Raw genomic sequence first — 16,458 nt, forward strand, 5'->3', positions numbered from 1 at the left:
AATTCGCTAGAAGTAGTTAATGTAGCGACGCTTATTTCAACGTCAATCCATTGAAACGGCTCACAAGGTTCGCCACAAGCGTCACGTGGAGATTAAAGAATTTGCAACCGAGGACACAGACAGCTGGGCAACGAGGGAGATTCAGCCGCGCATGTCGCCAGCAAAAACTTGTTGGTATAAATAAAATGAAAAGAAGTACAAACAATCATCGACATTCCGTTACGAGTCCACTTATGAGAATAGGGGAACGATAGTATTAAGTGGAGAGGGTCCAAGAACACAAACTCATTCGGTTCTGGAGCAATACTTTTTAGCGGGATAGATCATATTCGCTGAATTAGGTCACAGACTAAATCAGTTGTAGACTGAGACATTCATGAGCTCGTCCAGGAAACAGATGGATCAGGGCAGCACGCTTGTGTGCATACGAAAGATGTTGGTTTAAAAGGTCTCATTGAACAGGTCTACTGCGCAGGACCACCATCAGGTTGGTATGGAGAGGTGGGAAATTAAATAAGATTTTTCTCTTTCCATTCGAGAAGCATTTGGATAGCCTTTTCTTCAGAGTCAACAACAGCACTCACACCAGGTTGCGTGCAGTCGCGCAGCCAGGTGTAATGGTATTGACGGACCTTACCCATCTTCGATGTTTCGACAACTACGTGGGGAATACCGAGCAACAGAGAAAGAACATGAGCGTGAAGTCTGTCGGCGATTAGGTAGTTGGAACGGGCCAAGAACTCAGTACCAGCGTAGTAACGATCCAAACCCTTCTGTTCAAAGGTGGCCTCAGGGTCAGTTGCACTGGGAGGATCCCAGTCCAACCAGTCGTCGATACGGTATGTGAGGTTTGCAGCACTGAATTGACTCGTGTACAACTGCTCATTACCATGCTTTTGACCGCCCTCATTGTCGCGGCGAGCCAACACAAGGACATCAGTGGTCACTTCTTGATTGCGCAACTCGGGATGGGGACCCAAGTAGAAAACAATGTCGGGAACCAGAGCAAGGTCATTAGTCAAGCCAAAGTAATTTACACCGCGTCCGTAACTTTCACGGTCACGAGCAGCCAAACGGAGATCAGAGTGGGCAGAGTAGACTTCGCGAGTTTGGTTCAGATAATCCTCGCTGTTGAACCAGATGGACTGAGGGAAAGAGACGATACGGATGTCAGGAAAGTCACGAGCAACTTGCATACGCAAAGCTTGATGGTCAGGATACAGATCACCAAAGTTACCGCCGCCTTGGAAGGCCATTGCTACCAGCTTGGGGTCTTTACCCTCAAGAGAGTTTTGCAAGGCCTCGCGCGAATAATCGTTCAGGCTAGCACACATGTACACAGTCTCAATGCCCAAATCCTTCAACAATTCGCGCTCACCAACATAAATGGCACTGTCACCTTTGTTCGGGTAATCGGGGAAATTAATGATGGCAGCATACTTAATGCCATCAAACATGTGCTTGTAGTAGTTGTACAACACAGTTTTCTGGTATTCAAGAGCAGCCTCACACTTGGCACTGCCAATGGGGGCTTTCTTGAACAGAGGCTCCTTCTTTGATGAGGAAGAAAAGACAGAAAAGGGAGAAGAGCTGCTAGAGGATGAGGAGGGAGAAGAAGAGGAGGAGGAAGCCGTGTTTCGGAAACCATCCAAGCTAAGAGAATCATTGTTCCAGTACGTAACAAAGAGGGTCACCACAGATAGCAATGCAGCGCCCAGAATAAGCACGTACTTTGTGCGAACATGTATCACCTGGCTCATGATGAAGCGTGTCAAACAAGAAAAACAGAGACACAGGCAACGAAGAAAAGCGTAAGTGGATGCGATATCAAACCCAAACGCAGATGCAGAAAGAGGAAATTTCTTAGAACTGCACGACTAATAAAATGCTGGTAAATTAACCGCAAGAAGCAATTTCAAATATTGCAAGAAGCACTCTGGTTGAAGTAACAGGATTTTGTAGTTGCAATTCAGCCAGATAAGCAGTCAGCTACTACAAACAGAGTTTTCTCGATAACCAGCGAGAATACGAAGTTCAAAAAAAAAGGAGTGCCAAAGCAGACCCAGGAGACGGAAATTCTATAGCAGAAGTCCTTACAAAAACCCAGAATTCCTCTGCACGCAGGGAATGCAAGTTCCAATGGACGTTCTATGGGGTATGGTGGAGGGAAGAAACCAACGTGGTGGAGAAAAGCCGAACGGGAAGGGGGAGGTCGATGGTGAGGGAAAACCTTAAATGCCCCATACTTAAAAGGTGCTGCGGTTCGCATCAGATAAGAGTACTGTTGTCCAATCAGCAGCTCACTGAGGCAATTCGCCGCCAAATTGCGAACCCCCCCTTTACAAACATGGGCAACTGACGCCAGGAGCCAATCAGCGTCCAGCTGTTTTGTTGGCGATTCACTGTGATTACGTTTGACCTGTCGCTTCTCGTTACAAACACCTTCATTAGACCAAAGTGGTACTAGCGGCACGGCGCAAATGAAGGCAATTCAGGCGTTTTTCGGGCAATAAAGTGCCGCTTCTGTACCTCCTAACAGCGCTCGTGCGCCTCGCTCGGAAATCGATCATATCGCCTATGGGGGATTATTCTTCACAAGCGACGTATTACGACGTTATTCCTGGTATGTTCTGGAAGTGCAACTACGTAACAATGTCGTAATGCACGTGCAAAAAGAGCCAAGTTGGAGATGACGTGGTGCGGGGTGAATCCCTGGATGTAGTACGACCTGTGAAATCGCAGGAGTTCGCTGGTGAAAATCAGTACGGACATATGTACACGCTGAGCTACAAGGTGACAATTTCGACAACGAGGGGTCACACTCAATACCGGCACTTTATTGTATGCAACGACTGAATATGTGCATTGCCGGTGCTACAGTAGTTATTAATTGTTATCCAAGTTGACCCAGTTGCGAAAAATGCACTCTCTTCGTAATAGTGTCACTACGTCAGGGTCTAATTTAGTTTTTCTTTAAAACAATCTATCTCTTTACGTTTTGCTCCAACGCAATTCGCAACGTCCGTAAACGCGGCAATTCTTTCTATTGTTGCGATATAATTTCTTGTTCCCGTTCTCTGAGACCACGTCGTTTCCAGAAACCTCGTGAAGGTTGTTGACATCTTACAGGGTTTTCGTTGCCGAGCAGCCGAAGACCATGCAAATGTTAATGAATCAATGCAGAAAAACCCAGTTGTACCTTAAAAAGAAGACTCCTCGTCACCCGACTTAAGCTTATATAAGTATATACACCCGTTTTCTAGCGAAATTCCATTCGTTTGTCTGTTTGATGCACAATTGTTTTCGAGACGCGTCTCGTGTTTCGGTTATGACGTACGGAGAAAGCTTAAACAGGAATAGCTATCGAGATGAGTGGTGATGTCATCACATGTCCTTTCTGCGGGGCTCTAGAAGATTTCCAGGAAAACGACATGCTGCTACAAATTGGCACTTAACCTCTCCTAAATACACAGTGCTTGTTTTCTTGTAAGTGCAGCGTCCACGGGAACTTTAACAACTAACTTTCTTAGGCTTTACCAGCAACTGTATACGAAATATTCCCAACCCCCTTGTACGTCTACCTGTGAACGCAGACACGCAAATTTTGTCACTTCCTTTAACACAATTGTGTACTACATACCTTGCACGCATAGTAATTGCACCAATTACGGCTTTCTGAAAAACTTTGAACTCATTTGTTTTCCCTGTACCTGTCTTTCTTCCACCCTTTCGTTCTTTTCTGTTTCTGAAATTGTTTCGTTATTATCTGTGTAATGGGACGCTTACTGCTGGCTAATTTATTTCTCCCTTCATCTGTTGGCATTTCGTACGACTCCGTCGGTTCTTCAGAACTTGCATCAAGATTCCTTCCAAGCGAGCAAGCCGCTAAATGGCTTACGGACGGACCATTAAATGAAACGTTGCTGGTCTCGGATTCCGAGGACTCGGTGGCCGAGATGTCACCTTGTACGATAACCCGAAACAATAGCGAGGACAAACACAATTCTGACTCTACGGACACGTATTTATCTGACGGTGCTAACGATCCTGCATCCATATCCAAAATCTTCAATCACAAACACCTGTCGTCCATTCGTGAGCAAGTGAACTTGACCGAGCCCGTTTCGCGTCATCACAGCCCACCGCCTGTCAGCGTTCTGGCTCCTCAATACGAGACTCCGCAAACGGCAGCAAGAACGCGGCGTCGCTCGTCCGTCTACTCACAGCGTCGTCCATCCATTGACTTGGCTGCGTGGACAGAAGTTCAGTTTAAAATTCGCCCCAGCTCCAGCGGCAATGTATGCGTCGTGAATGCGATTAACGCAGCCAAACGTGAAAATCCCGATTTCGATGAGCATATATACTTTGGTACGTGCGGGGTTCCGACTGACGCACTTCCTCAGGCTCTTCGTGAGCGCATTGACAAAGTGTACCAAGACGAGCATAACAGCAAGGTTGTGTATGTGTCTGACACAGACTTTGTTGGCCATTATAATCATTACTGCAAGCATATCTTATGGCCTACCTTTCATTACCAAATACCTGACAATCCAAAGTCTAAAGCCTATGAAGATCATTCTTGGCACAATTATGTGAGCGTGAACCAGGCTTTTGCTGACTCGCTCGTGGAAAACTACAAGGACGAGGACTGCATTTGGGTGAATGATTACCATTTGCTTCTCGTTCCCCAGATGGTTCGTGAGAAGATTCCCGAGGCCAAGATTGGCTTATTTGTTCATATTCCATTCCCCTCTTCTGAAGTCTTTCGCTGTTTGCCAACACGTAAGGAGCTGCTCACAGGCATGCTCGGTGCAAATGTGATTACTTTCCAGATACACGAGTTTGCTCACCATTTCATGCAATCTTGCTCTCGTCTTATGGACTTGGATGTGAGTGGAAACGTTATCACGATTGATAACCGCATCATTATCATCAACAGTCTTCCCATTTCAGTGGATCCTGTCGCTCTGAACCGTCATCTGAGCAGTGCTACTGTTAACCACTGGACACATGTTCTTATGAAACGTTTTAAGGGAAAACGACTCATTGTTTCCCGTGACAAGCTCGATCCCATTAAGGGAGTTCGCCAAAAGCTTCTTTCGTTTGAAAAGTTTCTTGCAAAGTATCCCGAATTCCGCGAGAATACCATTTTCGTCCAAGTCTCTCCATCATCTGTCGACGACGGCGAGTACCTTCCTGCAATTTCCGATATTTGCACACGGATTAATTCTGCCTATTCGAACATTGCTTCTCAGCATGTTCCTGTCATGCTTCTCCAGCTTGAGCTCTCCTACTCTCAGTACTTGGCTCTTCTTAAGGTTGCAGATGCCATGATTGTAAACTCTCTTCGCGAAGGCATGAACTTGACGTCGCTTGAGTATATTTTTGCTCAACAAGAGCGTCATAGACCTCTTATTTTGAGTGAATTCGTTGGCAGTGCTTCATTGCTCGGCGACTTTGCTATCATCATTAATCCTTGGGATTACCAACAGACAGCAGATGCTTTCCATAAGGCACTTACTCTGTCTGACGAAGAATGTGACAAGCGTTACGAAAAATTGCTTCGTGTCAGCAATGCCTTTGAGGCTGGAAAATGGGCACAAGCATTTTTGAACAGCATTAAGGAGTCATGGAAGCTACAAATCAAGTATTTGCTGCGCAGAACGCCTCGATTCTCTGCCAGCAGTCTTCGTTCATCTTACCAAAGAGCGAAGAAACGCTTTATTTTCCTCAACTACGAAGGCACCTTGGCCTCTTGGGGTAATCAAAAACATATCGTGATGTCGAGTTTGCAAAGGGCAAACGATCTTCTCGTCGAACTTACAAGTGATCCGAAAAACTGTGTCTACGTCTCTAGCACATTGTCTCCCCAAGAGTTGGATCAACTTTTCCACCGTGTGCCCAATTTGGGAATCGTGTCAGAGAACGGCTGTTACACACACCTTCCAGACCCTGAAAGCTCAGGCAAGCTGAAGTGGACCTGCAATGTTCCCAACTGTGACCTTAGTTGGCAAAAGACGGTCTTCGATATTTTCAGCTATTATGCCGAGCGCACCCCTGGAACATACGTTTCCCGCAAAAACATATCCATCATCTTCCATTTTGGCAGTGCTGAAGATGCGGACACGGCAGCTTGGGCTGTTAAGGAGTGCTGTGCTTCGGTGAATGGATTTAAAAAATTGAATTGCCATGTCTTCGTGTCTACTGAAGCCGTTATCTGTACAACATTGGATGTTTCTTGTCGTGAAGCGGCTGAACGGGCATATAAGACGAGTGGTGAAAGTGAATTCGATTTCGTCTTCGCCGCTAGTGACGACCCAGTGGATGATGCCATATTTGAGTGGGTCCGCGAGCTGGGTCACCAGGGTGCCGGTGCACCATTCACACAAACCGTTAGTGTTGGTGAGCGTGCTTTTAGTAACGCTGATTACACGTCGGCTGGTGTGTTCGGCTTTTTGAACGATTTCCAGAAGGCAGTCAGCAAGTAAGGTGACGAATCGTAATTGCTTCGATGCATCATGTGAATGCCTGTACTTTTTTTGAACGATACATATTCTGATGGACCTTTTTTAATGTTGTTAACGAACCAGATATAGCTCTTATCAATGGAGGTGAATATTCTTTCTTTTAACGCTAGAGCGACGATGAAATCGTGTATTAACTGTCTTAAAAGAGCACGCCTTAACAGCGACAGCTAATGAGTGTTGAAACTTACAAACTATTAAAACGAATCCAGCGTGGCTACACCACTACTAGCAAATGCTTTGATGAATGAAAACACATGAAAAATATTGACGTTCTATATTAAGTTTAAAGCAAAGAAACACCTGTTAGTGCATAAAACAAGTGTCACAAGACGAAACTACGGGAAAAAACGTCGCAACTTAGGACATAAAAAAACGGCCGCTTCTACAAGCAGGCATCACCGTTTATGTATTGAAGCCGGGTGGAAGTCACGAGGAAAACAAAACGCTTTAGGCGTTCTCGACAAGCAAACTTCCAGCAATCTTGCCGAGATGTGTGTGTTTGCTGACACGAACAAGCTCTATAAAAGCGACGTCGCCCCAAACGAAGGGCTCGCCGCTAAATGACGATACAGCTGCAGATGTACTGTAGTCGGCAAGGACATTGTCGGCGTACAGCAAAGGCATGTACGGTTTATACGACTCAGTGTAATCGGGATCAACGCTGTCAGAAACGGCATTTGCACGTTTAGCCAACTCACACAACGTGGGCGTCTTCTTCACCTCGAGATGGACACGCTTGTAATAAGAGTCACCGATACAGAGCTTTCCGGTCTTCACCTCCACTGGTCCCTTAAAACCGTCGACGATAGACTCAAGGATACTGAGAGGTGTTTGGCCTTCCTTCACATGAATGTCAGTCGCCAATGTGATGTGAGGAGCAGTTGGGATTCTCAAATTCTCAAAATCGTTACGGTGGTTTTCACTCCACGTAACAAGTCTACGGCACCGCTCCTCCAATTCACTGGTGCGTTGGGGAACAAGCCAAACTGTGTATGTCTGATGTTGATGGACATGGTCATCTTTGACAATACGATGACCCATCCGACTGGCGGACACGGGCTGGCCAGAGATTTCCTGGTCTTCTTCAGGCTTCTTAACGTCTTCGTACGTCGTGGTTGTTGTTGATTGCTCCATTGATGCTGCGGTAGTAGGTTGAGGGAGAATAGTACTTTGTGTACTTAGGAGAGATGCAAGTCGTGAGGGTTGTTGGTCAAGCAGGTTCAGTTAAAGGCAGTAATTCTTCGGGGAATCCGGAGACGTGAAAGGGAAAGATTCTGCGACACTATACCAAAGGAATTAATTAGCAGGGGATCCTTTACGAGATAAATAAAGGATGCGTTAATTAGGACAATGAAAGACAATGATGAACGCGAGTGCGGTGGGGAAAAGATGTAAACCAGCGGGGGCCTCAATGGGCTATTTATGCAAATCTTCGTGCTGATCTTGCGACGTACCGACGTCCTAATGAACGCCGTTCGGAGACTTGCTAGGCCGAGGCGGGGATATTTCTCAGGACAATTCACAGCCTGGGCGGGGCAGGTGGTAGTGACGTAAAGCCATGGCATCCCAGGTGGTAATGCGACATTCCCCGCTGGAACCACGAGAACTCATTCACGTTAAGCGAATATTGCGGGGGGAATTAACGCATTGTCACAATGACGTAACGTGCTTGTCATGGTACGAGGTGAACCAAATTTGGTGCGGAAGATGCCATAGTAAGGAGGGTTGAGCACTCGTCGGGGCATATGAAGGAGTCAGTCGGTAGAAGCTAGTCGGTTGTCAGATAAGCGTAGTTGAATATTTAGACTTCAAAGTGCAATAAGTATGGAAGTCGGGAGTAAACGCGACCCGCAACGTCTCGTTATCTGTCCAACTAGAGTACGCGAGAGGTGTGTCGTGTGCGTGCTTGTTTGCGACCAGAGCTTCGACGAGATGCGACAGTTCGTTTGCGAGAAACATTCTTTTGTGAGTAATCAACAGCAAACTCATCATAGTCAATTCGGTTGCGCAGAATAGATAGCGCAATCACCTCAATCCTGTAGACTGGAATTCCTGTTAGCGACATATTTTCTCCCTCCTCATCAGCATCCGGGTCGCACAGAACAAGTACCCCTGGTTCCTGTGCATCCTCCACTTTATGTAGCAGCTAGAAGTCGTGTTAGTATACAGTGGCTTATTTAATCCCCATACCCTTGCTTGACAAACATCAAGAATTGATTCAAGTCCAAAAAGAGAATCGTTGGACATGGTTGACTGAAGGCCTTGAGTGAGGTAGACACGTTTTCCAACAAGAACGGTACGTTTGTAGACGTCGTTGAGCGAAAACCCCCATTCCTGTTCAGCATTTTCATCTTGGTACAGGTATTCGTCCAAAGCAAGTATGGCGTTTTGCTTCATACAAGCCTGAAGGTACCGAGGAGTCAGAGGAGGGACACCGAGGGCAACTGACATAAGGAACTTGTGTGTCCGGCGAAGAGGAGGAGGCCCCATTATGAGAAAAGCGGTAGCCGAGGAAATGGTATCAGTGACATTAATACTGTGTTTTCGCAGAAACGATTGCATTGCCCTGGTGGGCTTAAAGTTTGAGAAGGCGATTTCAAAGTGGCCATTGGGTAAAGTTCGCAAACGTCGTTTTTGGGGTGATTGCTGTGACGCAGAATCAAGGTAATTAGGACGCGGGGAGCTGGGAAAGGAATAGTTGGTTCCTGGAGGCGTTGCGTCAGGGACCAAGCCATCTTCTTCTTTCGACTCGGGTAGTAGTGGGGGAAGAAGAAGTGTGGAAGATGTATCTCCCTGTTGGGTCGGCGTTGACTTGCTTTCGCGTTTCGCTGAGCGGGGGGTCGAGGTATCGTGGATAGATGGTTCGTCGTATCTTCGAGCAATTTTTGTGTCATTCTCTTCTTCGTCTTCCGAAGCCTTGTCTGACGCCGTCAACCGTTCTGGAAGAGGCGGTGACGGGTGATCAGTAGAAGCGGGTGATTCTCCTTTTTTAATGAGAGGCTGCTCGGTAACTGGTCTAAATTCTGGAAGAGGAGGAATGTCTTCGACATCCATTGCCTCTACATCAATCATTTCCATCAGGGAGTTGTCTTTTGATTGAGTCTCGGGGATAACGTCTTGTGAGGTTGAAATGGGAAGGGCACCATTTTCAGTTTTCGAAAGGACAGAATTTATGGGAGACAGGGAATTGGAATCGTAATTTTCGCTCGTCCGTTCAATTGTAGATAAACTGTGACCATGCATGTCGCCGACATCGGCCGCAAGCCTACTTGTTGTGTGCTTTTTTGATTCTGATTGGGTCCTTTGAGTATCAGAAGACAGTCGAACTTCTGGAGTCGACATCATTGTGGCATCTGCCGAGGGTGCCTTTTTCGTTGAGGAAACTGCATTCGTCGTTCGACGTTTTTGAGGAGTCTCTGGAATAGTGTCTGCTGTAGGAATGCGTCGTAAATGTGCTGCCATGCCATTTACATAAAAGCTCTCGTGAGGAAGAACGTGATACAGCAATTTTTCGTTATTTGGAGATCGTAGTACGCTGACACCGTACATGCTCATTGAACAACGGATGTTTCGTACAAACACTTGATCTTCTTGGGCGTAAAACTCTGCAATTTCATCTGGCACATCTGCAGCAAAATGCTCTAAACTTCCGTCAAGAAATACATGCTTTGATTTTGTAGAGAATGTTTTCTCGTTTATTCGTAATTCCATGAGAACAACACTAACAACGACAAAGTTGGTGGGAAGGAATGAACGGAAAAAAAGCGACAGAAATGAATCGGAAACGAACCAGTAAAAAAGCGCTAACAAAGAAGCAAATAGATATATCCTTTAACTCGACAACGATTAGTTTAAGAAAGTTTCACAAAGTTAACCGACTGCTATTTACAAAAAAAACCTCCTTCAGTGTTACGCTTTGCAAATTTTTTGTTCAGCGCGAAAACGTATTTTAGGGTTTTAAGAAACAGATATTAAAAGATTTTAAGAAGCTTTTTCATCCACGTTTTCTCATCCAGCAAGCTGCGTGAACATCTATACACTGAGGTGCTCTTTGAATACAGTGTGTGGATGCTTCTTAAAACACTTGGTGGTGTGTTTTTGGTGGAGTAATGCAACGAGTCCCAACGTATACTTTTGTTTGTTCTTTATTATAAATAAGCTACCGAGCTGCGACTATAAGCGATATATATACCAATCATTACATTTCAGGTGCAATTAAGCTTTATTCCTTTCGCTGCCTTTCGCTTCCGTAAATAATAAGCGATGGCTCTGCTGCTAGAAGATGTATGTGCACAACACAAGTTGAAGAACGAATCCTTATCCATTCCTCATCGTTGTGAAACTGTTGCGTTCGCTTTTCAGTTTAAGGTTTTTTCATCAAAAAAACTTGTTCGAACGATTACTGCAATCATGGGGAATAAGCCGACCGTAGAATTGGTCGCCGATAATCAAGTTGTTCCAAACAACGATGACCGTCAGTACCGGGTTATTCGTTTGGCCAACAAACTTGAAGTTATGCTTGTTCACGACGACGACACAGATTTGGCTAGTGCTTCTCTTGATGTTCGTGTAGGTAGTCATAGCAATCCTAAGGAATTACAAGGACTTGCCCACTTTTGTGAACATTTGCTCTTTATGGGTACGAAGAAATACCCGGAAGAAGACGGCTATAGACAGTACCTCCATGCTCACAACGGTCTGTGCAATGCATATACTGCTTGGAACGACACAAACTACTACTTCGAGGTTTCTCATGATGCTCTGTACGGTGCATTGGACCGGTTTTCTCAATTTTTTATAAACCCTCTCTTTCTCGAGGATTGCAGGGAGCGTGAGATTCATGCCGTTGACTCTGAACACCGTAAAAACCTACAATCTGATGTCTGGCGTCTTTGGCGTTTGTATGGTTTCCTCTGCAACCCTGATCATGTATTCAACAAGTTCAACACGGGTAACTTAGAGACGTTAGACGAAATCCCCAAAAAGCTTGGTCTTGATGTTCGTGAAGAGCTTATCAAATTTTACAATAAATATTATTCCGCCAACCTCATGAAGCTCGCAGTTGTTGGCCGCGAACCATTGGACACACTTCAAGATTGGGTCGTGGAGTTTTTCTCAGACATTGCCAACAAGGATGTTCCTATCCCGAAGCATGATGGACCATTGTACACTCCTGAACAGCTTGGTCGCATATGCTTTGTTAAGCCAGTGAAGAACTTCCGTCGCCTTGACCTTATCTTCCCTATACCTGGACAATATCGGAATTATCGCAGTCGTCCAGCGGATTATGTGTGTCATTTACTCGGTCACGAAGGTGAGGGATCTTATCTTGCATTTTTGAAGCAGCAAGGTTGGGCTACCTCTTTGTTTGCTAGTTCTGTTCGTATTACGGATGATGCAGAAATCATCATTGTATCGGCTGTATTGACAGAGATGGGTGTGGATCGTTACCGTGATGTTATTTGCGCACTTTTTGAGTATGTGCAATTATTAAAACATACAACTGCACATTCTTTCTTATTTGAAGAATGTCGCATCCTGTCCGAAGCTCAATTCAAAACCCGCCAAAAGAGCCCGGCTGCCCGTTTTGCGCACACGGTGGCTAACCAAATGCATGAAGCCTACCCACGGGATAAGATTATGTATTGCGCTGATGCCCTTACAGGTTTCGAACCCGAAGAGCTTCAGAAGGTGTTCGACAGTCTCGATGCATATAATTTCTTTGCTGTGTTGGTTTGTCATTCTCTGGCAAACAAGTGTGATGCTCGAGAGAAACACTATGGTACTGAGTACCACATAAGTCAAATTGAGCCAGACTTTCTTGAATCGTTAAAAAATTGCAAGCCAAACAGTTCCCTGCACCTTCCTTTGCCCAATGAGTTTATTCCGTGGTCGTTGGAAATTGAGAAGGTCCCAGTTGAACAGAAGCGAAAGGAACCTGATTTGATCCGCAATGATGAATACGTACGACTCTGGCATAAAAAGGATGACACCTTTTGGGTGCCTAAGGCAAATGTTTATATTCAATTCGTTACACCTATTATCAAAGCATCACCGAAATCGAATGTGATTGCTAGTCTTTATGTGCGTCTGGTGGAGGATGCTATGAACGAGTTTGCCTACCCCGCTGAAATTGCCGGATTAACGTTTTCTCTCCAGTGCAGCTCTCGTGGCCTTATTCTTTCGCTAAATGGATTTACGGACAAGCTTCATGTTCTGTTGGAAAAAGTGGTCTCCAGCATGCGGAATCTCAGAATCCATACTCAACGATTTGCAAACATCAAGAACCGTTATGAACAAGAATTACGCGATTTTGGAACAATGGATGCATACTCTCGTTCCAACATGGTGCTTACATGCCTGACGGAACCGAATGTTTGGTCAAACGAAGAGTTGTGTCAGGTTGCGCCTGAAGTTACACAACAGGATGTGGAAGATTTTGTTACCGCGTTTACTGGTCAATTCTTCATGGAGTCTTTGGTGCATGGTAACTTTACAAAGGAGGACGCACTGGAATTGATCGAAGGTGTTTTTGATCAATTCCAACCAAAGCCGTTGTTTGTCTCGCAACTTGCAAGAAAACGTGTCGTTGTATTGCCGAAGGGCAGCAATTACTGTTATACTGCTCGTGTACCTAACAAGGACGACATTAACTCTGGTATCATGTACTATATTCAAATTGCCGATCTGGGCGATCAACGCGCAGGTGCTTACACTCGTCTCATGCGTCAAATTATGAAGGAACCTACGTTCTCTATTTTGCGTACGAAGGAGCAACTAGGATATATTGTCTTTACTCTGCTCCGTCAATCTTCGCCTTATGTTGGTTTAAGTATATTTGTTCAAAGTGAACGTAGTCCCGTATACTTGGAGCATCGTATTAGAGCACTGTTAGACGTTTTGTATGAACAGTTGTTGAACATGCCTGAACAGGAGATCGAAGAGCATAAGTCCAGTCTTATCAGTTTCATGTTAGAGAAGCCCACAAATTTGCGGGAAGAGAGTGGAACATATTGGTCTCGTGTTTGCGATGGATTTTATGATTACCGTCGTTTAGACAAGCAGATTGATGTGGTCGGAAAGGCTACGAAGCAAGACTTGTGTGATTTCTTTAGAGACTACATTCACTACAACGGACGGAATTGTGCTAAGCTTTCTGTTCACGTCCATTCACAAAAATGTGCGGAGCAAGTTGATCCTGTTCCTGCAGCCGTGGAAGTCAAGAACAAATTCCTGTTTAGAGAAAGCTTGGGTCTTAGCCAAGCTGCCTATCCTGTCTCGCCGTATGAGGACATCAACGAGGCGCTTTTGGTTTCTAATCCCTTCAACGTCTAAGTGTTCGTTCTATTTCGTATTCACTCGTTTCTTATACGATAACCACACCCCATTCGACCAAATTGTTCACGTTTTATTTTTTTTGTTATTGTTGCCGCGGAGTATCCGTGTATTGCCGCGGCATAGCCTGGTACTGTGGTGGAGTCCTCACTACCGCAGTGTCAAGTTTTAGTTGACCATACACTATAGCAGTGCGCTGGCGCTAATATTCCTCTAGAAGTTCAACAGGACGTCTTTCTAGGCCATAAGAAAAGATGTCTTCAAAGTTGATGAGTATGAAGTTTATGCAACGGGCTCAAGGGAGCACCGGAAGCGATACAGCTGAATCGGCTTCGGCAAAACACATCCAAAATGATGAGCATTGGACTTTACCTGGTGTAAATGTTATTACTCAAAAGAAACAGAGCAAAAACATTGAATATGAGTCAGGATATTCGTCGTTTCTGGCCATCGATCGTCCCAATTACTCGGGAAGAGCAAGCTTTGGATTGTTTAATAAGGCCTTAGAGCCTGCCAGGGCAGATGCTGAAGGTTCTGATGTCAAAAAAGGATCTGATGAAGACAGTGAAGATGATGAAACGACCGAACGTGAACGCAGAAAGCGTGAAGGGAAGTCTGGAAAAAAGCATGGGGAGACGCGTTCAGTTACAAACAGTCCGGCTTCTACACGTGGAAGTGGAAAAAAACGGAAATCAAGTGAATTAACTCACGATGTAATTTCATTGGATTCTTCGCAATCGAAAAAGGTGCATAAAAATAAACACAAGAAGAAAAGAAAGTAGTCGGTGGGCGTTTAAGCTAATTTCCGGCATATTTGGTAACTTGTGTCTGTGTTCTACAAGTGCTTTTGTTCGATAACAGGAGTTAAAAGTCTAGTGCATGTTAGCTCTCTCGGTGCTCTGGCATGAATCAAAATGAAAACTTACTTGTTGCAAAGCAAGGCGTTTTTCCCATTGTTCAGCCACAGTTCTTCCATTTTTCGTTGCGTTTCAATACTGTTTGTGCCAAGGTGCGGAAGAAGCATCACATGTTCATTGTTCATCAAACCAGGATGAATTTTCGGTTCATGCTCAAAAACGTCAAGTCCTGCGGAGAAGACAGTTCCGTCGTCAAGAGCTTTGACTAGCGCATCTTCGTCCATCACAGCGCCACGAGCTGTATTGACGATGACGACGCCCTTTTTCATCTTTTTAAACTGTTCCTCGCCAATGATATGGTGCGTGTGTGGGTTCAATGGCAGATTCAAGGAAAGGACGTCTGAGCGAGCCAGCAATTCGTCGAATGATACATATTCCGCATCTGCTGCTTCGCTAGGCGGGAGTTGTTTCCGGTTGTGATAAATGATTTTCATGTCGAAGCTTCGTGCTCGTCTTGCCAATACGCGACCGATGCCACCCATGCCAAGAATGCCCAAGGTTTTCCCTTGTGGATCGTGGCCCACCGTTACGTCTGCTCCTCTCCATTCGTTTCGTCTTAGAGCAAAGAGTCCACGGTTGAATCTGCGCAATGCACCAAGCATTAAGAATAATGCAGTGTCTGCGGTAGAGTCGTCTACAGCTTGTGGCACATTAGATACGCGAATGCCTCGTTTGGTACAGGGTGGGATGTCTACTTGGTCATAGCCGGCTCCTAAATGACAGATGAATTTGACCGATGGAGGAAGTTGTGCAACGAGCTCTTCGTCAAAACGTCCAGTAAGCAACACAGATGGCGCAGTCCGAACGATCACTTTTACATCGTTGAACTCTCCGGACTTGCACTTCTGGACAAATTCTAATCGACTACCACTGTCGTGTATCTATACAAATACGAGGATTGTTAGTATCAGTGAATCACTTTTTTTGAACACGGATGTTACAAGGTCGCATGCAAAAGGTCTGTGTTTTCGGTTGATCGGCATCTCTTGTCTTCCTTTCATCAACCCTCCTTCTATTTTCCGTTTTCTTCTTTTTATTTTCCGTTCTTTTTTTATTTTTGTTTCTCTGTTGAATCCAAGAAAATCGGTTTCCTAACCAAATGCAGTCGCCCCCGCTTCGTTCATACCTTCAATGTAGCGATGGACGAGAGACTCGACCACATTTCGTGTGAATGGACTATGGAACCACACAATAAGATTGCTGGTTTCGACATTGTTTTACTTCGTTCTTAAAACTCGGCGAAAAAAAAACTAAAACTGTCTTTGACGAGAAGACAAAAGGTTAGTTGGAAGATGGATTGCAGGAAATAACGAAATATCGTCTTCCTTTAAACTGTTTTTTGATCAATAAACTGCCCTGATCGGGTGGAGTGAATCGGCGGTATCCGATTCTCCATCGGATATCGAGGCCCAAGTTTTTCTATTCTAAACTGTGACAGGCAGATAAAGCGTCATTACCTAATACTATCTGATATTGCGCGCGATTATGGAACTGTTAACTAAAGTCTAAAGCCTTTTCTTAAGACCATCCCGGTCTGGAACCATGGGTTCTTCTTTAAAAGCCCGCTGAGCCAACTTACTCGCTTAAATTCCTACTGATGTCACTGTCCCACCTTCTTCTTTCTGTCACTAGCAGATGACCAATCAATAGATACGAATTTGCTTCGCATTGTCGATCAT

The 16,458-nt window shown here is 45.0% G+C and overlaps 7 protein-coding genes across 7 annotated transcripts; 3 read left to right on the forward strand and 4 right to left on the reverse strand.

Annotated features, from left to right (window-relative positions):
- Positions 1-205: 205 nt before the first annotated feature.
- On the reverse strand, positions 206-2,251 carry SJAG_01426 (pyruvyl transferase Pvg1). The gene has a single exon (XM_002172639.2). It carries the CDS (start codon positions 1,758-1,760, stop codon positions 510-512), a length of 1,251 nt encoding a protein of 416 aa, XP_002172675.1. The 5' UTR covers positions 1,761-2,251; the 3' UTR covers positions 206-509.
- A 1,218-nt stretch (positions 2,252-3,469) lies between these two features.
- On the forward strand, positions 3,470-6,671 carry SJAG_01427 (alpha,alpha-trehalose-phosphate synthase). Its single transcript, XM_002172640.2, has 2 exons — positions 3,470-3,486; positions 3,531-6,671. The coding sequence occupies exon 2, from the start codon at positions 3,774-3,776 to the stop codon at positions 6,486-6,488; it is 2,715 nt and encodes a 904-aa protein (XP_002172676.1). The 5' UTR covers positions 3,470-3,486; positions 3,531-3,773; the 3' UTR covers positions 6,489-6,671.
- A 103-nt stretch (positions 6,672-6,774) lies between these two features.
- Positions 6,775-7,996, reverse strand: SJAG_01428 (2',3'-cyclic-nucleotide 3'-phosphodiesterase). Its single transcript, XM_002172641.2, has one exon. The coding sequence runs from the start codon at positions 7,659-7,661 to the stop codon at positions 6,975-6,977; it is 687 nt and encodes a 228-aa protein (XP_002172677.1). The 5' UTR covers positions 7,662-7,996; the 3' UTR covers positions 6,775-6,974.
- SJAG_01429 (BRCT domain-containing protein) lies at positions 7,930-10,612 on the reverse strand. The gene is made up of 2 exons (XM_002172642.2): positions 8,718-10,612; positions 7,930-8,673 (listed from the first exon to the last, which is right to left on the reverse strand). The coding sequence occupies exons 1-2, from the start codon at positions 10,236-10,238 to the stop codon at positions 8,401-8,403; spliced, it is 1,794 nt and encodes a 597-aa protein (XP_002172678.2). The 5' UTR covers positions 10,239-10,612; the 3' UTR covers positions 7,930-8,400.
- Positions 10,613-10,937: 325 nt separating this feature from the next.
- SJAG_01430 (metallopeptidase) lies at positions 10,938-13,862 on the forward strand (the record flags this gene model as incomplete). The annotated part of the gene is made up of 1 exon (XM_002172643.1): positions 10,938-13,862. The coding sequence occupies one exon, from the start codon at positions 10,938-10,940 to the stop codon at positions 13,860-13,862; it is 2,925 nt and encodes a 974-aa protein (XP_002172679.1).
- On the reverse strand, positions 13,106-16,324 carry SJAG_01432 (hydroxyacid dehydrogenase). The gene is made up of 3 exons (XM_002172645.2): positions 15,906-16,324; positions 14,789-15,660; positions 13,106-14,734 (listed from the first exon to the last, which is right to left on the reverse strand). The coding sequence occupies exons 1-3, from the start codon at positions 15,990-15,992 to the stop codon at positions 14,698-14,700; spliced, it is 996 nt and encodes a 331-aa protein (XP_002172681.1). The 5' UTR covers positions 15,993-16,324; the 3' UTR covers positions 13,106-14,697.
- SJAG_01431 (M-phase phosphoprotein 6 family protein) lies at positions 14,117-14,644 on the forward strand (the record flags this gene model as incomplete). The annotated part of the gene is made up of 1 exon (XM_002172644.1): positions 14,117-14,644. One exon carries the CDS (start codon positions 14,117-14,119, stop codon positions 14,642-14,644), a length of 528 nt encoding a protein of 175 aa, XP_002172680.1.
- Positions 16,325-16,458: the final 134 nt, after the last annotated feature.

This window comes from Schizosaccharomyces japonicus, assembly GCF_000149845.2.
Source record: "Schizosaccharomyces japonicus yFS275 unplaced genomic scaffold supercont5.3, whole genome shotgun sequence".
Classification (NCBI taxonomy): Eukaryota; Fungi; Ascomycota; class Schizosaccharomycetes; order Schizosaccharomycetales; family Schizosaccharomycetaceae; genus Schizosaccharomyces; species Schizosaccharomyces japonicus.